This window comes from Hemicordylus capensis, chromosome 5 (genome assembly GCF_027244095.1).
Source record: "Hemicordylus capensis ecotype Gifberg chromosome 5, rHemCap1.1.pri, whole genome shotgun sequence".
In the NCBI taxonomy this organism is placed as follows: domain Eukaryota; kingdom Metazoa; phylum Chordata; class Lepidosauria; order Squamata; family Cordylidae; genus Hemicordylus; species Hemicordylus capensis.
This window is the reverse complement of record NC_069661.1, coordinates 175,781,076-175,802,260: the sequence shown is the minus strand read 5'-3', so window position 1 is coordinate 175,802,260 and position 21,185 is coordinate 175,781,076. Positions and strand designations below refer to the sequence as shown.

At 40.7% G+C, this 21,185-nt stretch overlaps 1 protein-coding gene across 8 annotated transcripts in view; it reads right to left on the bottom strand.

Annotated features, from left to right (window-relative positions):
* Positions 1-307: 307 nt before the first annotated feature.
* DOCK4 (dedicator of cytokinesis 4) overlaps positions 308-21,185 on the bottom strand; it is a 391,842-nt gene continuing 370,964 nt past the window's right edge. For 5 of the 8 annotated variants that reach the window (XM_053253855.1, XM_053253856.1, XM_053253860.1 and 2 more), the window contains 12 exons: positions 19,948-20,124; positions 18,537-18,620; positions 16,880-16,999; positions 16,411-16,532; positions 14,314-14,434; positions 12,093-12,174; positions 11,760-11,869; positions 10,182-10,349; positions 8,083-8,155; positions 7,477-7,590; positions 5,584-5,645; positions 308-3,560 (listed from right to left, as the gene is read on the bottom strand). In XM_053253855.1, coding sequence (XP_053109830.1) covers positions 3,138-3,560; positions 5,584-5,645; positions 7,477-7,590; positions 8,083-8,155; positions 10,182-10,349; positions 11,760-11,869; positions 12,093-12,174; positions 14,314-14,434; positions 16,411-16,532; positions 16,880-16,999; positions 18,537-18,620; positions 19,948-20,124 — 1,656 coding nt within the window. In that variant the 3' untranslated portion in view covers positions 308-3,137. The remainder of the gene's footprint in view (positions 3,561-5,583; positions 5,646-7,476; positions 7,591-8,082; positions 8,156-10,181; positions 10,350-11,759; positions 11,870-12,092; positions 12,175-14,313; positions 14,435-16,410; positions 16,533-16,879; positions 17,000-18,536; positions 18,621-19,947; positions 20,125-21,185) is intronic. The other 3 variants (XM_053253858.1, XM_053253859.1, XM_053253861.1) reach the window with 2 other exon arrangements.

The window sequence follows — 21,185 nt, the reverse complement described above, 5'->3', positions numbered from 1 at the left end:
CTCAGTGACAAAAGATTGTAATTTGAGATCAGGACAATGTGTGCCAACAACAAACCCGCCTGCTAGGGGGAAGATGTTCCATTCCCCAGCAGCAACTAGACATTTACTGGCCAACCAAAGGACTTTGTGGGAAGGCCCTTTGTAAAAGTCTCAAAGCCATTTTGGAGTTGATCTGGGGGATAGACAAGCTCCACGCAGAGCTGCCTGACCTTTAATCAGAAATGAAGGTGGGTTAAGGAAAGGAAGCTGAAACTTTTACCCCATGGCAAACTGATTTACAACACAGCACTCAGCAGAAAACATCGTATACAATAAAGATCAATTCATTTTATTTTGTATTTCCTGTTCTTCAGCAGCCAGTATAACCATCTGTAAACAGAAACTACATGAAATGTTTTGCTGCCAAGCAGACGTCAATAATACGTGCACATGAGAGCTTAAAAATTTTGCTTACTGTCAGAAATATATATTTAAAATGACTTGAGGAGCAAGTAACATTGATTCTGACTATGCTGAAGCGCCAAGCAACACACAGATTCAGCTCTATGTATAAGGTGGGGAGGAATCAAAGTGGCTTTGTTATCCAGCTTGTGACACTTTAATTAAATCTTAGACAATACCTTTTTTTAAAAAACCCAGCATAAATATGTAGCTAACGGCTTCAAAGTCTGGTTATGCAGACACAAAAATGTTATGAATCAAAAGTGAGAGCTAGTTCAAGAAATCTCAGGACTTCAAAATCAGCAAAGTACAAAGCTAAAATTCATACGCTCCTTTTCCAGTTATGAACACTTTTGCTAAACATAGATATTTCAACATATATTAATATATTTTTCTGACATTCAAAGTTGTAGAGTCAATATGGCAGAATTATTGTTAAAAGCACAGATGTACAAATATTCTTCCCCGTGCCCCCCCTTACATAAAGTATTTGGCATAATTATAACAATCTTACTGCATACATAACTGTTTGCTTCTTTTTTCACATAGTTGTACTCCTTATTAAAATTAACCAGTTATGTACAAAAATACTTGAACATTTATTATAGAAAACCTCTATAGCTACCATTAACAGCATATACCTGCTGAAGGTTTCATTGAGGAAATATAAAAAGTGGTCACTGTGTTCCAGTTAAGCTATTGACAAAGCAAACTGTTAAATCAACACAAGCTTCCCAACAAAACAGGGAAATAACTTTTAACGGTATGATTGATAAATACAGATCATACTTAAGTTGTCAAACAAATGTTAGAAACAGTACGTAAACAGAAAAAACAGAGATAGAAAAACTGACTGTACAAGGTGTTTTAATTTGTATGGTCTTTTAACTGGGCATGAGCTTTCAGTGCTCTACAGTGAAATGCTACCTAGAACATCATCTGGCAATACGAAGGGCACTTCCACACAGAGCATTTTGCAAGGGTGCTAGGATCCAGAATGCCCTATAGTTGCATGCAAGTGTTTCCATTTGTATACAGAGGGTTCCACTTATTTCAGTGTAGTTCCTTGTATTCCTGAAGTTTCCTCATGGTCTGGGAGGCAACTGCACAACAGCAGGGAAAGGAGAGGCTGCTTTTGGAAAGCAAACTTCAAAACCTATCATGCATGTCCAGAGTTCGCCTGCTAGCGCTTTCATTCTGGAAGAAACTAGAAGCTCTCTTACATTACTTCCAGCCCACGGAGCCCAGACCTATAGCATTACTTCCTCTTGCACTCTTTTTTGGCTGGCCAGACATCTGAAGTTGTTTTCATAGTGTGTACTTGGGCAGAGATATGATGGCTCATGTCAACTCTGAACAGCAGGTGCGTGCATTGTTTGCTGCTGCTTCACTTAAAATACACAGAAGCAATGACTGGGTCCCTGCTTCTGTGTAGTTGAGAGCTTTTCACAACTGATACATGAACAAACATGGATTTTGTTCGCTCTCCCCCTGCCCAGTCCGCACCGCCAGCTTCCCTGGAAAACACACGGTTGCTTGAGAAGCTGCCCTGTCAAAACTCAATATGGACTGTTTGAGTTCACATAGCTGGTTGCTGGGAACTGAACATGGGTGAGCTGCAGGAAAAGGTACCTGCCTTTCCCCTTCCTATGCTTTCTGCTGTGCAATATAGTACACAAACTGGATGCTAAAAGTCTGCCAACTAGACAAGATGATTGATTAGGTAACACAAGAATTCACTAGTAAAGACTGAACTCTGAAAAGCTAAATATAATTTCTGCTGGTTGAGCAGAACTTTGCAGCCAGTGGCCTCTGTAGATATTCCTTATGAAAATCTATTTGCACCCAGTAATTTCCTTTTGCTAATTTTACAGCACTGAGAGTGGCAGTTTCTTGGGTCACTATTAATATGACACAGTCATTTGAACTACTAAAACAACTGGAGGATTTGTTTCCTTCTGTGAAACCAAAGTTGTTTTTTAAGTGAATTTTCAAAGTTAAGTGGACATTCCACAACTAGCTGTTCATGGGAATTATTTTTCCTTATCATCTATGGAATTGTGAAATAAAACTGCACCTCAAAAAAACCCTGAAAACAAATGTGCAGATAATGTAGACAAACCACTACCAAAGTGCTAAAGAATGTATCTTTTCCCCCTCTCAAAACAGCTACTTGAAAATGTATATACTTACATTTAATAAAATGTAGACATATGTCAGTAAAAAGAAAGCAACCTAAAACAATCATTTTGTTTCATGAGCTCAGCTGAAACAACATCTTTGCAATTTTCATATGCAATATAATAACTTGAAGTGTGTGGAAATTAAATTATTGTATTACGGGAGCATTCCTTTGCTTCATATACTTAGTTAAAACCATATTATCCTGCATGCTCTAAGTACAGTGTCCTACTAATAGATGGTTGTGGAAGGGAATAAAGTTTTGTTCAAGCTATGCTTGAAAAATTGAGCTTCAATTGGAATTGATATTTATCCACATTTGCTGTACATAATAATGAAATTATCTCAGTCACGTTTCCTGTAGTATCTGGCATTCTAGGTTAGTACTTTCACTTGACAAAATGTGCAACATAATATTAAACAATTCAAAAGAAACCACTGGAAAGAAGATTTGTGAAAAATATTAAAGTGCCTACGTTAGATGTGGTTTACCGGTTAGTCATTACAAAATGACTTTATAACTGAGACACTTTTCGTGGAAGAGGCCTGGGCCGAGGGACCTGTTCAGTCCTCTTGCTACTGTTTTCCAGATTGTTCGGTCGGACCAACAGAGGTTTGGGTGGCAGTGCTGGTGGATCCGTAATGGGAATAGAAAGACTGTGAGGTAGCGGGACAGGGCGCCTCAGGGTCCGTTCATAAACACTATAAGGTGGTGGAGTCTTACTCTCTTTTCTCACTGGCTCTTCAGAAATGTTGCAGTTAGAAATAGGTACTGGGTGTTCATTGACTTGTGTTTCAAAGCCAGATGTTTCTGACATACTACATCGACTGAGTGAAGAGATGCCACTGCTGTAACTTCCTGACAAGACTGGGGAGTTGGAGATGAGGCCTGATGAATGGTAGTCCACAGGAGACGGTGTAAATGATTGCACAGAACCCTGAGGAAAGAGGAAACAAGTCGAAATCATATAAAAGGGAAAGGGGAGCATTTCTTTCAGGAAAACGACCAAATTATGGATGAACATTTCTTTGCATAGCATTAGCTATACTGTAGTTCCATGTGATATGAAATGCCTAATTCTTGAGCTACCAAGAATTCAGACAAAGTTAATTTTTGCAGCTTCTGAACTAGAAACCGAATGATGTTCCTGTTTACAACTGTGTGCTCATTCACTGGCAAACACTACACCTCTAGAATTACTTAAAGCCCAATGCATTCTCTATTGTGTAAGTGGTGATACTATGCCCTCTAATGCCAGAAATGAGAAGTTGCATAAAACATTTCTGTGCTTCTAAATCTAAACATGTCTATGTTGAATCAAAGGGATTGTACAACTGGGCCAGTGCTCCCTCTAACAGAGATTCCCAGATGTGATTGACTACAGCTCCCATAATCTCCAAGCAAAAGCCATTGCAGTTGGGGATTCTGGGAACTGTAGTCAACAACATCTGGGAATCCCTGTCAGAGGGAACACTGAACTGGGCCCTAAAAGACAGATAATTTCCGAGCAGCCCAATAACACACATATCTGGGAAAACCAGTTGTCTTCTGAATGTTTCATGTGCTGTAGTGGTTAGAGTGCTGGACTGCGACCAGGAAGACCCGAGTTCAAATCCCCATTCAGTCAAATACTTGCTGGGTGACTCTGGGCCAGTCACTTCTCTCTCAGCCTAACCTACTTCACAGGGTTGTTGTGAGGAGAAACCATTCTGTTTTCTTCCCTGATTGATTTATAATTTCACATTCGTCTCTGGTCTGTTCCTTACTTTTCAACCACAGTAGTTTAAGGGAAAAAAACAGATTACCTGACTGTGAACAATTCAGTGCAGTTGTGGGGAGTGGGAGGATTCACTGTTTAGCATTTGGAGCTATGGCAGGTAAAAGAAGAAGAATAGGACTGAGAGAGATTCCTGCCTGCAACTTTGGAGAAGCCGCTGCCACTCTGTGAAGACAATACTGAGCTAGATAGACCGATGGTCTGACTCAGTATATGGCAATTTCCTATGTTCCTAAGAATTAGGAATGTGGGTACTGGCCATCAAATCACGATGAAATGAGATCTCCACACACTGTGAGGCTTTAGACTTGCTTCTCAACAGCAGGCTTCCATAGCCCTGTTCAAGCATTCAAAAGAACGCTGCTGAACATGATTACAGTAGCCTACAGGCAGTTGGAAGTCTCACCCCCCCACACACAATCATATCACTCGTCTCACTGCTCACGGAAACGGCAGCATTTGTGTGAAGAGTGAAACACTGTAACTATGATGGCAGGTGCTTCCATGATCAGCAGCCTGGGCCAATACGAGCTGCCAATCAAATAAGCACCTCCCATCACGGTTACAGAACTTCCCTCTTCACACAAACACTGCCCTTTCAGTGAGCAGAGAGATGAGGGGGATGACTGACATGCAGGTGTGGGACCTTCAAACCCCTTTAGGCAGCTGCAACTGTGTTCAGCAGTGTTCTTTTGAATGCCTGGACAGGGCTAATGTTGCATGACAAACTGCTTCTGATACTTAGGGGAGCTGCACAGATGTGCTGCTATTCCAAGGAGAGAAGCTAGGAATCCTAGCAGATGTGTGGAAGACCTTGTGGCACCTCAAGAGTTCTTTGGATTATGGCCACTGTCTCTTGAACACATGCTATTAGCTGCTATGAACACTCACATGGTCCTTTTGTTCACAGCAATTCTAGTTGCTCTGACAGAGAAGAAAGCCCAGATATGTTTCCCCATTGCATTATACCTCACTTTGTTTAATGTTTTGACTGTTTTTTAAAAAAACAGGAAAGAGAAACCACTAGATTTAATTGCTAAAAAATTATAGGGCAAGAAACATCTTGAAGGCAAGATGAATGCCAAATGTGTATTACAAGGAAAAAAGTAGGGCATCATTCACACCAAAGGAAGAAGCCTGAGAAACAGCCTGTACTTCAAAATCGCTTTAGAACTGACAGTACCTTCATTGGAGATCTTCCAGCAGGAGAAGGGGAAACTGAGGTTACATGTCGAGCTGGTGATGCTGTGAAGAACATTTATCAATTCAGTTTCACAAGATTTGAGAATTAATTTGTACTGAAAACTATGCAAGAGTTAAAATGAACATTCTAGCAAAGATCAAACACACACACACACACACACACACACACACACACACCTGTCTATGAATGAATGAATACTTTATTACAGTCTTTGACCCAACAACTATGTTCCATGTTGTTGGGTCACAGACCACAATAAAGCCTATATAGCATGGTAGCAGAGCCAGGCAAAGACATTTTAGCACTCAAAGTGGAAAACCTATGACACAGCATCTGGTAAACCAGTAGGATATCCAAATGTAAAAAATAGAACAGAATGATAGGTGTCAATGCCGCATACAAAAGATTCACATTTTTTTTAATAACAGTAAACTTTTTTTAAAAAATGCCAGCCTAGAAGAGGGGGAAGGGCCAAGATGGGAAAGATTCTCCATTTTGGAACAGGCACTGCTTTGAGGCAGGTTTCATTTCAGGTTTGTGTTAATCCTGACCAAGATAATCAGTGCCCGCCCCTATTCTCACCTCACAGGAAAAAAGAAAAAAAGAAAAGCTCAGCCCAAGCATGCTCTTAGCCAACAACTATAACTAACAACTACTATTCTGAAATAATTGACTGCCACAAAAGAAACTAGAAGTTTGCAGAGTCTTTAAGAAAAGCTTACGAAATGCAACAGCTAGTTGTGCCCAGTAATTTTCCTTGTCTTAAGGCCCAATATGCACATTATCATGCTGTGATGATGTTGTCACCAGAAGTTTTTGCCTAAATGGCTGAAACTAGCAATGGTGTTGAAATTTGGAATTGGGGGCATCAGAAAATGATTCTCCCAGTTCAAAATTAGTCATTCTTCTCCAAACATCAGATGTGGCTTGTAATGGGTTTCCCAGTACCAGCCAATTGCCTCAACCACTGGTCCTTCCCTGATGGCCTCTGAAGCTTCTACCAGCCTTCTCAGCCACTGGTGCCTGCCCCCTACAGAATGGGTAAATTTTGGGGAAAGGAGGAAACTTGTGGGGAGCTCTCCCAGCTTTTATTATGAGCCAAAAGACATAGGAACATAGGAAGCTGCCATATACTGAGTCAGACCATTGGTCCATCTAGCTCAGTATTGTCTACCCAGACTGGCAGCAGCTTCTCCAAGGTTGCAGGCAGAAATTTGTCTCAGCCCTATCTTGGAGAAGCCAGGGAAGGAACTTGGAACCTAGATGCTCTTCTCAGAGCGGCTCCATAGCCTAAGGGGAATATCTTACAGTGCTCATACTTCTAGTCTCCCTTTCATATGTAACCAGGGTGGATCCTGCTTAGCTAAGGGGACTAGTCATACTTGCTACTACAAGACCAGCTCTCCACTTCCCAGACCAACTCTCATTAAAAAACAAAAAACAAAAACCCTGAACTTTTCCCTTGGTTATCTAAGAAAGCTTGAAAATACCAGGCCTGTCATGAACTGAGCTGGGGGAGAGCTTGGTCATCATTAGCTGACACTTACATCATGGTGATGTACAGGCACCACTCCCAGATCTCTGAATTTGCATTATGGCTCCCCATGCTAGTATTGCTGGCAAAATGACACTAGATGTAATAAAAGGTTAACAGCACAAGGTTAGCCTGTGCCAACTTCCAGTGACTACAGTCTGTGGCAAGCTGGTCATGTGCATGTACCACCACAAATGGAGTTCTAGATTTGGCTAAAAATATCCAAACTATGGGCTCCCAGTGGCAAGGCAAATCTGGGCTGAATTCAGCATGTGAGGTGGTACATCAACATAATTATTAATGGCTAGGACAGAAAAAGTTGAGACGCATGCATGTACCAGTCTGTGTGGGGCGTGGTGGCACAGGAGGCGTCATAAGCTTTCCACTGTCTGACATGTTCCTGGCTTCTTTCCCACTGTCCAGGCTCCAGCTGCTAGGAGTGCTGTTCACAGCTGGAAAGGAATGACAAAATGTTGTTAATATTTTAACATATCAGGAGTGAAAACACATCTGGGTTGGTAAAGAGGTATTAAATAAAAGTCCAGAAAGTAAATATTAGATATTGCTTAATAATAAGGAAAAACAAATATTAGCCACTTTTAGGCTCTGGCACTCACGTATACAACTTGAAAAGCAGGGAGGAAATCCTGCTCCACTGCTGTCACTTACCCCCTCAAGCCTGGCGTTTCACACTTAATGTTTTGTAAACTGCTTTCGGATTGTTTTAATGAAAGGCAGTATAAAAATGTAACAATAAAAAAAGAAAGAGAATACACTGTTTGTCGGGAAAGGGTGCGCCTAAGTATGAGAGCCGGTATCTCTGGAAGCAGCAACCTTGGGGGATTGAAGTTTGGTATGTCTTGGAAGATGGCACTAATTATGTTACTTAATAATACAACTTAATATTTTTGAGGCTATGTTGAGAGTATGTTATTTTTACTCACCCTTCTCAGGACCAGACAAATTAGGATCACTTCGAGGCAAAACGCCATCTCCAATATGATTGAACAGAATCCTCTAGAAATTCAGAACAGTGCATTTTTACACCACTTTAATTAAAATTGTACAAATCAGTCTTCAAAAAATGCTTGGCTAAGTTTAAATTATTAAACTTGGGAATAAATTATGTTAAGAAGAAAGAACCTAAAATTCAAATTTAATCAAAATTACTTTATACAGCAAGTTGGCTTCGATTTTCATTAGTTAATTTGCTCTTCACTTAGGAAAATAGCTAGAAGAATAAAAAACAGAGTTGTTCTTTTAAAAAATAAGCCTACAGAGACAAGCAGAGATTTGCTCCTTCTGTACTAAAAATAATAAAAAGAAATGAAAAATCTATACAATTGCCTTGTATTGTACAATAGCAGCTCCCATCTTATCCCACCGAAGGCAGGCATATAGCAACATTCAGGCTGCAATTGGAAGATTTTACTACCTCCTGTTAATAGTTTGATAGCAATGCAGGAATAAATAATCAGATAAACCAGATGAACAATTCAGAATAAGTTTATGAAGCCAAGAAAAAAAATTATAGGACTTAAAATCACTATGGTTTAGCCAATGATACCAAAAAATAATGGTGCTAATGCAGTTCCCATGTCATTTTCCAAGGAACTGGTAATTATGTAAAAGAAATGAGGTAAAGATGTATGAACCAAGTTTGAGAGAAGGGTTATAACTAAAAAGAATAGAAAATGAATAAAAAGGTGTTTTTTTCATAGACATACAAGAAATATCATTAATAGATTTTGAAAGTGGTAATCGTGGTTGAAAGGGTAAATGTGTTCATTGGTTGCTGATGCTAAACTGCCACCCATTTTCAGTCAATATCTTGGGAGCCTAAATAGGTGCTTCTGTCCAAAGCTGACATGTAAAAATCAAAGCTAGGAAATGCAGCATTTCAAGAACAAAATAATTAGGATCTGTCCTGAGGAAAAATATATAGGAACCAGTCAACTAATTGAGGTCACTGGTAAAGTTTGGTGTAAGCAAACTAATAAGAAATATTGTCTGATATCCAAGACAAACAAATGCATGAGAACAAGAAATCATGGGATACTTAAAAGGAAAGGAAAGGAAAAGATAAAAGGAAGTATAACTACGAAGAAGTGTAGAGCAAACAGTAAATGTACATAAAGCTTGGCCACTAGCAACAGACATGCAGGCAGTTCAACTGGCAAATGGAGAATAAACACGGCAGACCATGACAGCTCAGCCAAAGACTACGTTCTCATAACACAAAACTGTTTCACCCCATGACCAGCTGAAGACAGTGGCTATTTTGTCTAACAGCACGATGTGAATTTATTAAATATGGGCAACATTGAGTGGTAGTGGCCACGAAAAGGAATTGAGTGACTAATGCCCATATACATCACCATAATGGCCCATCTTTACTGAATTCACCCATTACAAATATCAGACAAATCATGACAAATAATATTTAAGTGTAGTTTTGTGACATGTGAAGGTATAGCAAAAAGCTAGGGCTGGGAATACCAGCTAGATGGGCAGATGTATTCCTGATCTGACATGCTAAGCATGAAGTAAGTATGATAGACTTGTGGCCCATGTCCTCCTCACCGCTTTGAAGTGCTCTCAACAGAATTTGCAGTGGTCTGACAGCAATGAACACGCAATTCACCGCACAATTGTCCTCATGTGAATGACCACGTGGGCCTCAAAATCTGGTGCTGCGTTAGGAAGGTAGACAGACAGACCATTTCCCAAATGAGCGGGGACTCCAAGGCATACCTCAGTCCAAGGAATGACTAATGCCACTAGAAATAGCAATCTTTGACAAAGCAGAAAGCCATTCTGCTTATGATATTTCACTTATGAAATTTCACTTATGATAACCCAGAGAGATCTACTAATTAATGTGCCTGTCATGATGTTGTTCTACAACAGAGTCATCATAGGAACTGATGCCTCTTCTCCTAGAATCTGGACTTCTTTCTAAGGAGATGAAGGAAAAAAAGAACAGCCTGAGTCCTTATAATCTTCACAAGCTTTGCATGAGAAAAATAATTTTGCTACTTACCCTGTCAGGGGCTACTGAGGATGTTGACAGATTGGAAGATTTTCCTGTCAGGTAAGCCTCTGGGAGAGCAGATATTGGACCTACGTGCTCCTCAGGCTCCCTTGGTGAATCTCTGATGCAGCGCGGAATGGAGGCCTCATTCCACTTGGCAAAGCCAGAGTTTGCAGGCTGGGAGCAAAAATGGCACAATTCTCTCTCTGTGGCGCATTTCAGAGCCACTGTACACACAGAACATTTTCATGGATGACTCCTATCCTGGCTTCTCCAAATGATGGCAGGAAAATTTAGGCAGAATTCAGAATAAACATTTGCCGAGCAATTGCTATCACAAGCAAGCATCAGCTATTATGACAGCTAGTAAGTTCTAAGACTGTGAGAGATTGTGGCATAAAACTATAGAGGAGATATAAGCAAGTATTTCCTATCCAAGAAAATGGACCAGAAGACCTACAACTGAAGAGGGAGAAAACACCCTAGATTATTTCTAAGCAAGATTTGAAATAGCTTTGAAAGAGCCAGAATTCGACAATCAAAGGGAAACTGCTCAAAGTGTTTAGGCTTCCCCAAGTCTCAGCACTGGAGTCACATTGTTAATGACATGATGTGACAATGGAATGCACTTCAGAAGTTTTAAGAAATGTTCCAAGGGTAAATTGGCTAGATAAAAAGTATGTCTATTAATTAGAAATGACATATGTAAGTGAAAAATGGTAGGTATATTGACCTTGCTTTATAAGAACTTCAGATTTATCAGACTGTGGCTTTTGGATTTTTTCCCATTCTTCTTCCAATATGGCTACCTACAACTTTTGTCAGATTTACAGAATTCCACTCCTACCTATAATTACGATGGAGTGACAATAGAGTAAAAGCAAATGTTTTGGGGTTTTATTCTTTGTCCTTTTGTTAAATACTTCTGTGGTATCTTCCTTCAGTCTAAGAGTTTAAGAAGCTGAATTAATACTTACCTATCAGCAAATACCTAAGCATTCTTATTTTGGGGATTGATTTTCAAATAAATCTATTGACCATAACCCACAAAAAAGTATATATATTAGGGATGTGCATGAACCATTCAATCTCAAACTGGTTGGCTTTGAACTGGGCTGCAAACTGGACCAGAGGCAATCCGGCCCATGATTGAACCAAACCGAGCCTGGTCTATGGCAGACCAGTTAGGCAGTTCAAGGGGCTATGCTTGTAAAGGGGAATCCAATGAGGATTCCCGTTTACAAGCAAAGGGGTGGGGGAATCCTCGAAAAGTCTTGTAAAGGGTGGCCAGGGGAGTGGCCAGAAGGCAACTTTAAAAGTAGATTAAGGTTCTTACTAGCCCTGTGGCAGCCACTCCTTGAAGCCACACTGGTGCAGCCCAAGCGTGCAGCACTCCCTCCATCAACCGGCCTACACGGCGGTGGCACAGTTCTGGCCTCCATGGATGTCCGAATCTGAACCAAACCACAAATTTGGTTCGTGCACACCCCTAATATATATATATATATATGAATCAGGAGGGAGATCAATAAAATTTCTCCACCATAGTAGCCTATTTGTAAGTGGCCCACCCTATGAATTGCCTACCTGTGAAGGCTCTGAAGGATTAGGATATATGGCACTACAAGGCCTTTCCCTCGGAGATAGGCAAGAGTTCTCTCTGGAATGTTTAAGCTTGTCAGACAACAGAGGTGAGCCTGAAATACAAGAGAAACCTATAGAATCAGTAAGTGTAATTCTTCCAACGTTCCGCTTGATGGACATGTTGGGGAGGACACGCAGATAGAGACTACAGTGCACTCTTCCACTGCAGAAGCTCAAATGGTTCATCTTAAGTGATGCGATCAAGAACCAGTTGCATAAAAATCATTTCGTGACCAGAAAGCTTCTGGAAGGATTTTTATGTAATGAAGCACTAACCTCTGGCACTGGATGGAGCAGAGCTGGTCACATTAGGTGAAGCAGAATGAGTGGAACTCAGGCTTGAGGTAGATGGACTTGGCTGGGAATACAAGAGCCACAAAAATCTCAGTACTGTATGGCTTGATGATCAAGAGAGAGAAAAAGACCAACACATATGGCATGGTACACTATGGCAGAAGCTCAACAGAGAGGCTCCCAGGATTATTTGACATATCAAAGCAGAACATCTGAAGCAAATGACAAGGTGGTATGTACATGACTAAATTCACTTCTGATCTCCCCACAACCACCAATTCAAAATTTTGCCCAGTTTATTGCCTTCATTGGCCATGATTTATTCCTACTAGCTGTGATGCTCGAACTGAAGTGAAACATTTTGTAAAAGGAAGGAAACCTCAAATGTAGAAAGCAGTCAGTGGCAGCAAATTACTGTCCTATTTTAAAAAATATTTTGAACTGTATGCTTTTTAAAAAATGGTTGCTAAGCTATCCTCTGTATCTTGTTTGGAAATAATAATGCTCTGCACTGTCCTTTTAGTAAGGTCCAGCAGTATATACAGTATAGTCATATTTGCAAAGGATGTGAATTTAGTTGTCACGGAGAAGCATGGCCCAATGAATATCATCACTGCCTCTTTGTGAAGAGAATATTTGAGAAGTGGGGTCCCCCGGAGATCTGTACTGGGACCAGTGCTTTTTAACTTGTTCATAAATTACCTAGAAGTTGAGGTAAGCAGCAAAGTGACCAAATTTGTAGATGACACTAAACTCTATAGGGTAGTGAAATCCAAAACAGATTGTGAGGAGCTACAAAAGGATCTCTCCAAACTGGGTGAGTGGGCAAAAAAATGGCAGATGTGGTTCAATGTAAGCAAGTGTAAAGTGATGCATATTGGGGCAAAAAAACATACAAACACCAGCTTCACATATATACTGATGAGGTCTGAACTGTTGGTGATTGACCAGGAGAGAGATCTTGGGGTTGTGGTGGACAGCTTGCTGAAAGTGTCAGCTCAGTGTGTGACAGCGGTGGAAAAAGGCAAATTTCGTGCTAGGGAACATTAGGAAGGGGACTGAAAATGAAAATGCTAATATTATAATGCCCTTATACAAATCTATGGCGAGGCAACATTTTGACTACTGTGTACAGTTCTAGTCACTGTATCTTAAGAAGGACATTGTAGAACTGGAAAAGGTACAGAAGAGGGCAACCAGGATGATCAGGGGCCTAGAGCAGCTTGCTTAGGAGGCAAGGCTACAGCATCTGGGGCTTTTTAGTTTGGAAAAGATGCAACTACCGGGGGACATGATGGAGGTCTATACAATTTATGCATGGAGCAGAGAGAGTGGACAGAGAGTAATTTTTCTCCCTCTCACAACACTAGAACAGGAGTCATCCCATGAAACTGGAGGAAATTTAGGACCAACAAAAGGAAGTACTTCTTCACACAGCACATAATTAATCTATGGAATTCTCTGCCAGAAGATGTGGTGATGGCCACTATCTTGGACAAATTCATGGAGGACAGCTCTGTCAAAGGATACTAGTTGGTGGCTACAGGCTACCTCCAGCCTCAGCGGCAAGATGCTTCTAAATGCCAGTTGCAGGAGCAACAGCAACAGCAAGGAGCAACAGCAAGAGAGACAGCATGCTCTCACCTCTTGCCTGTGGGCTTCTCAGAGGCATCTGGTGGGCCACTGTGTGAAACAGGATGCTGGACTAGATAGGCCTTGGGCCTGATCTAGAAGGGCTGTCCTTATGTTCTTCTGAGACAGAAGTGGGGGGTGGATTAGCTTGCTGTGCCTGGGTGCATGCATCTTTAAGATCAGCTAAACACACACTGCTTGACTATATGAGCCATACCTGAATTCCACATGACTACAGGGCATGCAAATATTCTTTCTCAGTGACTCCCCTATATATGAAGAACTGTTTCCCTCTGAAAATGTGCCAGAGTCAGAGCCAAAGCTTTTTCATGAAACACGTTTTGACTGACTGACTTCTGGTTGCTAGGATGATGGAAATGATACTCTATAGGGTCTCCACTCCCCCATGTATTGGTTTTACTGAGTTCACTGAAGAAAGTATCATTACCTACCCCAAACTGCTGAAAAACTAATGTCTGCTGTTGATATAATGCTATTTTCCTATTATTCCTCACTAGAAAGCTCTCAGCCAAGTGTAATGTATCCCGCTTAGCCATGGAAGCATTTGTACCTGCATGTTGAAAACTTCATCAGAACTTTCAGACTGTCCAGTTATATTGCTGACCTCTGCAGAAGCTTGGGAGGACAATGAGGATGAGGAATATCTGTTTGCAGCTGGGTAACTTAATGGACTGTTAACAAGCAAATAAGAAAGTCATTTCAACAACTCTGACCTTAGTTTCAGTTTAGTATACAACCATGTTAATAATCCAAATTTCTTTTTCTCATTTTGTGCTTTGGCATTTCATACAGATTTGGCATTTCATACAGATTTATGTTTTTAGAATGGATTATGAGATGTCTATAGGTAAATAAATAATCACATCCTAAAGTGTTAACGCCAAGCTTTGTCCTAACGCAGTTTATGTTAGGAACATAGGGACCATATACTGAGTCAGACCATTGGTCCATCTAGCTCAGTATTGTCTACACAGACTGGCAGTGGCTTCTCCCAGGCTGCAGGAAGGAATCTCTCTCAGCCCTGTCTTGGAGATGCCAGGGAAGGAACTCTCTTCCTTCTGCATGCAAGCGTCTTCTACTTCAAGCATTGCCTTCCACCATAGATGCCTGTCAAATCAATTACTTTTCAACAAGAAAGTTCTCAAAGCAGTTTACATAGTGGGGGGGGGGGGGAGAGACAAAGATGGTTCAGTGCCCCCAAATATCTTAAAAACTACACAAAAGTAGACACCAGCAACAGCCACTAGGAGGGCACTGTCTTGGTGCTGCATAGGGCTAGTTGCTCTTCCTGCTTATAAGAAAATCACCACTTTGAAAGGTGTCTCTTTTGCTGAATATTTCCATGGGAGAAATCTCTACAACCTTGTTAGGCAACTTATTCTGTTGCTCAAGTTCCAGCATCATTTCATTTTGTGAGAATTGCTTCATCCCATTTTATAAACATGTTCCACTTAGGAAGAGCTTGCAAGTATCTAGATCAAGTTATAAATTCAAAATCCCATTGAAAGTAATATAATGTAAGTTAGTCATAATCAGAGACGTATCTAGGGAAAATAGCGCCTAGGGCAAGCACTGAAATTGCACCCCCTGTCCAAACATCTGACACCCATCTTTTAGATAACTATAATATCAGCTGAAAAATATAAGTCAAGCTCGTTAATCTTTTAAAATTTCAAAAACTATTTAGCAGTGGATGTAGCCAGACCAAAAAATGCTGGAAAACTACAAATTTCAGTATGCTGGGGCTCATGAAATACCCAAATACTATTTGGAGGTGTACTTGGAAAACTAAACAGAAGTGCCTATCTAATTCTCTACTATGCATTGTAGCATCACCATTACATAAGTTTTAAAAATAAATGGAGAATTTGGCTTTTCCCAGATACTCTGAAAATAATTAAAGGATATGCAGAGTAAACTGTGTCACTGCTTGGAATATATTCTAGTCTTTCAGAAAGACAGTTAAAATGAGAGAAAGAGAGCAAGAAACTCCCAGTGGGCCTTAATACTAAGGATTTCATACTGATTCAAAGACAAACTCACCATTAATAGCCATATTGTTAAGACACCACATTTAACTCACTTTCATAAGAAGCAAAGTTAGAGCAAATGAATACAATCCTAGCTCATAAGCTTCAGCTCTGTATTCAAAAGCCCTGATTCTCTGTACATAGTGCCAAACTGAATATGTGTACAGTGTAGCCCCTTCGGGGCGCTTCCTATAGGCTGTGGGAGGGGGGCATCTGCAAAAGTTACCCCTCCCACTGCTGGCCTCTAGGGCCTCACAGAGACCATTTGAGCATGTGCTGTGGCCATTTTTAAAAATAATTGTGTGTGTTTTTAAAAAAATGGCTGCTGAAAACAAAATGGCCACCGTGCATGCTCAAATGGCCTCTGTGAGGCCTGGCATGACCTAGGGCCTCACAGAGGCCATTTGAGCATGTGCAGTGACCATTTTATTTTTGGTGGCCATTTTTTTAAAATTAATTTTAAGAATTTGTGCCCCCTTCAAGTGGCGCCCAGGGCACGTGCCCTGACTGCCCTACCCTAGATACGCCCCTGGTCATAATTCTCATTGATTTCAGTGGTGCTTAGTCATGACTAGCTAATCTGGATGCTGCTCAAGGAAGTTTAGTTTTTCACTTACCTACGTCTAGGAATTACTCTGGCACCCTCTGGACTCATCGAAACCGGCATTGAATTTCTAGACACACGGGGGCTTCCATTTGGAAAGTGAATTGGACTAGCCTGGACACACGCAGCAAATTCCTAAGTATATTTGAAAGTGAGGAAAAAGAAACTCAAGAAAGTGCACCTTCATGTTTTCTAGACAGTTTTACATGCTGAGTACCTTGGGTAGGGGGATCAATGCCAAATACAATAAGCTAAAGAAACTAGCTTTTCTTCTTTTGTTTTCTCTTTATATGTTTTTTTTCTTTGAGACATAAATGAAGATGCAAATTATTGTGCAAATACCACAGCAGTGTAATACAGCTAGATAGCCAGAAGATGTCACCGTCCATTGCTTAATAAAATTAACTTAGATGTTTGTACAAAGCAACCATTACCTGTATAATGCATCTAATTGCCAATCCCCCAGACTTAGTCTCACATACCTGTATTCCCAAACTTGACTTCATCACAAAGAACTGGTCCACTAGTTTTTTATGTAAGGGTCTCATATCCTGAGGGACAAACTTCTCATGCACAGCTAAGCCAAATTCCAGAATCTGGGCCTTCACAGAACAAGGGGAGAAGAATGCTATTTATTTGTCTTCATGTGCCTTTGCTATATCATACAATTACATACTTAAACAACAACTCAGGCAGCTATAAGGCTACTGGCCAACATCTTGACAAATGCTCGTGCAATTTTTTTAAAGTTGCAATAGTGCAAACCAATCATGTAGCTGAATGAAGTCAAGGGGATTTTCAAAATAGTGCTATTGTGCAAAGGTTCCTTTAAAACATATGAGGTTTGTCATGTTGGGCACCTGTTGCCCAAGTAGAAATATGCCAATGCAACACTAGTCCGCAACACAAGCTCTAGACTTAGTGGAATTAGCTAGAGCAGCAGGCTTGCGTTAGTGCAACATCCTTGTGCAAGGGCAGCATTAGTAAGGATGTCAGCCACGGTGGCCTACAGAACTGCATAGTTCTGCATTGATCTTTGCTGTTCAATTGAAAACAGTGCTCAAGGATTGCTAGAGCCCAATACAAGCCCAATATAGAAGTATAAAAGCAATGCTGAGAAACTTTGAGTTCATCAGAAATATGAAAAGTTCAAGTATGGAGAGCTGCAGAAGTCATTGCTTCTAGACTAATGAATTTAAATTATTATTTCTGAACAGAGAGAGAATTAACTTCATACATATTTAATTTAATTTAATTACACATTTAATTACACCTTTCAAATAAAATTTTCAAGCAAAAATTAAAGCATCAAAAGAACTATAACAACAAAATCAGGAGATAAAGCTAAAACTGCAGATGCAAATAAAAGTTACTTTAAGGAATAGTTTAAAATTACACTGTCATTTCTGATCCCATCATTCCTAGTCGGGATGTGCACTAACTGGTTCGATGCCTCCTTTGGTAAGTGCCGAATCGGCTCATGCTCCCACAACTGTATCAATTCGGTGGGCAGGGAGCGGTTCTTTTAAAAAGCAGGTAAGTAGGTCCTTATTTGTTTTGCTGCTGCCCCACTGCTTTTCTGGGTGTGGCGCTCGCTCTACCAAAGGCCGCACGCAGGCTAGAGGGAACAGCGCCACAGCCATGCACAGTCTTTGGTAGAATGAATGCCGTGCCTGAAAAAGCAGTGGAGCAGCAGCGGAGCAGGTAAGGACCTGCCTACCAGCTTTTAAACCACTCCCCTCACTGCCCACATGAGCCATTCGTGCACATCCCTAATTCTCAGCCCTAAGGTGCATGGTAGCCTTCCTCCAATCTATTTCCAACATGATTTCAAGCAACCCATTAAAATGTTGGCACACAAAGTCACATGGCAAGGTACTTCACCCACTCTTCAGTTTATGCTTCGCTTTCCAAAAGAAAACCAGAAGTTTTCAAATCTCAGAAGGATTATTTTAATACCACTTAGTTTGCTCAGTCACCCCTGTCAGAACCTTGTTTGGTTCTGAACTTAATTCCCCAAGTTCCAGGGCCCACTGAACAGCAATATGTTGCCATGTTAGGTCCCCCCACCCCACATCCTGAGTGCATGTGAATTTCAGCTACAATAGACATCAAGCCACTGTTTAGCTTTTTCTTTACCTGCTCAAGCATCAGTTCTCTCAAGCATGTGATCTTCTCTCCATCCTCTGGGTGGTTCAGGATGTATTCCTTCACAAAGAATGCCTGAGCAGAATGTAATTACAGCACAAAGTTATACGTGCTAGTTCAAAGTACATCATGCTAACAAGAGTTTTCAGCAAAACCCCATTCTCGACAGCAGCATGTCAAGAGAACATGCTGCTTAAACCCACGTTTGTGAGGCAGAGAGCACACTGAGTTTACTTCAGTTGCCGTAAGTGTTGGACACATTTACCATCATGTGGTTATCCATTCATTTTAAAATGAGCTGCCAGCTGTCTGTCATCTTAAGCCAAAGTTCTGTTCTAAACAATGGGATTTTTAAACTGCATTTGTTAATAAAATGTTGATTATTGTCTAAGGGCCATTTCATTTGTTAGTATGATAGCACAGCTAGCAGAACAGGTGAGCGCCTCAAATTTTGATTTCCCACAATGTAAACTATCATTGAAGTGGACATACAGGTTTCACCATGCATGATCTGCAATTTCCCAAGTTCTTTGCAAGTGCAGAGCTTAGGGTATTGCCACTCAGGCCAAAAAAGTTCCTTATGCTCCTTAAATCTGTATTATTCAACCATCATTATTTTTCAGAGGGCGGCTTCACGTGCCACAGTAGCAAGTAGGGTTCTACCAGCTGTGGTGAGTGCATCCTTCCCAGTGTGTTGTGCTAACCTGCCAATGTTGTGTTTCGCAGCCACACTTTTGACATCTGTCAAAAGTCTCTCCAGGGCGTTCTCCACACAGCAGGCTTTCCTGTGAGTTTTCTACGAGGCTTTACTGCAAACTCAACACTATCCAAAAAACCCGATGTAAAAAGTGGATTTTTTTAACCCCAGGTTTAAACCAGATTGCACTCTAACGAGCAGTGAAAAACCTGAATTGTGTGTGAAGTGCTCCCTTATAGCTCTCAGGGACTTCGGGGTAAATCTGTCCAATATGTGAATGCGCCTGCTCTCATATTGTTTTCACAATATGTGAAGACTTCCAGGAGGCCGGCACCTGTAATCTACATATGTTGCTGGTTACGGATGTCAGGTTCTTGGAGGAAAGTGCAGCTGAGGAACCCGGCTTTGGGAGGTTCACATGGCACACTGTAAGCGAAACTTGTGGATTGTACCAGAAGCGTGTGTTATCCGGGAACCGGCGGTTGGTGGAAAATTTCTTGCCACTGTGACATGTGAAGCTGCCCATATAGTGCCAATTGTGCATCACACAACTTCCTTTTCCTTATCTCAGTCTGTAAATTCCTTACCCATAACTAATAATAACATAACAATAGTTATTATGCAAGAGCTAGTGTTGTGTAGTGGTTAGGGCAGTTAAGTAAGAGTGCAACCTAACTCCAAATACAATATGCAAGGACAATGTACCTCTTGATATCTGGTAACTCCACCATTAACTGCAGCATCAATGACCCCATTCAGACACATTGTGAGAGGGTTGATATTCTGCATCTGTCGAGTTTGACATTGACTGATCAATGTTCTTAACTGCTGATTTTTATTTTCCAGCACTTCAATAGCATTTTCCAGAGGGCTCATTTCCACCTGAAAACCAAAAAGAAAAAAAACAAATCTATCCATAATTTGCTTAATTGCCCAATTTTTAACAGCGAATATATCTGAAAATATCTCTGAGGTTTTGGTTAAAATCATGTCATTTGTTTTACTAAAGCAAAGTTAAGATTTATCCTATTTTGATATTGATGATAGTGATGTTCTGGCAATGGCATCACTCTCCCTGGTTTCTCAGGTTGAGCTACTGGCTAGGAATGCTTTTTATCAGCTTCAGCCGATACTCCAGATACGTCCATTTCTGGAGACAAATGACATTAAAACAGTAGTACATATGATGGTAACCTCTAGGCTAGACTACTGTAATGCACTATATGTGGGGCTGCCTTTGTACTTAGTTTGGAAACTGCAATTGATACAGAATGTGGAGGCCAGATTGGGTTTACCCAAAAGGACCATATAACACTGATTTTGAAAGAACTGCACTGGCTGTTGCAATGTTTCCGAATGAAATACAAAGTGCTGGTTATTACCCTCAACGGCTTGGGTCCAAGGTACTTAAGAGAGGGCCTTCTCTGGCATGAACCTTGTCGCCTATTAAGATCATCTGGAGAGGTCTGGTACAGTTGCCACCGACTCGTTTGGTGGCAACTTGGGGCTAGGCTTTCTCTGTGACTGCCCTGGGGCTTTGGAATGCGCTGCCTGCTGAAATAAGAGCATCTCCTTCTCTGTTTGCTTTTAAGAGGATCCTAAAGACAGACCTGTTTTCCCAGGCTTTTAACTGAAATCTAAATTTTAATGTATTTTTTTTATTTTTATCTGTTTTATTAATTTTAATTGTTTTATATGTTTATACTATGTTATAACTTGTACACCACCTGGAGATTTCTGTATCAGGCGGTATAAAAATACAACCAATAAATACAATAAGGAGACATAAAATATTGAATTATGCCTGTGACCACACAGTTATATCAAATATGCTAATCACAATTTTTTGTAAAGAACAAGTGACAAGTTATCTAGATATAGTTTTGGTAGTTACGAAGATATAATTTTGGGGAAACTATTTAACACTAAACATTGAGTCCAGT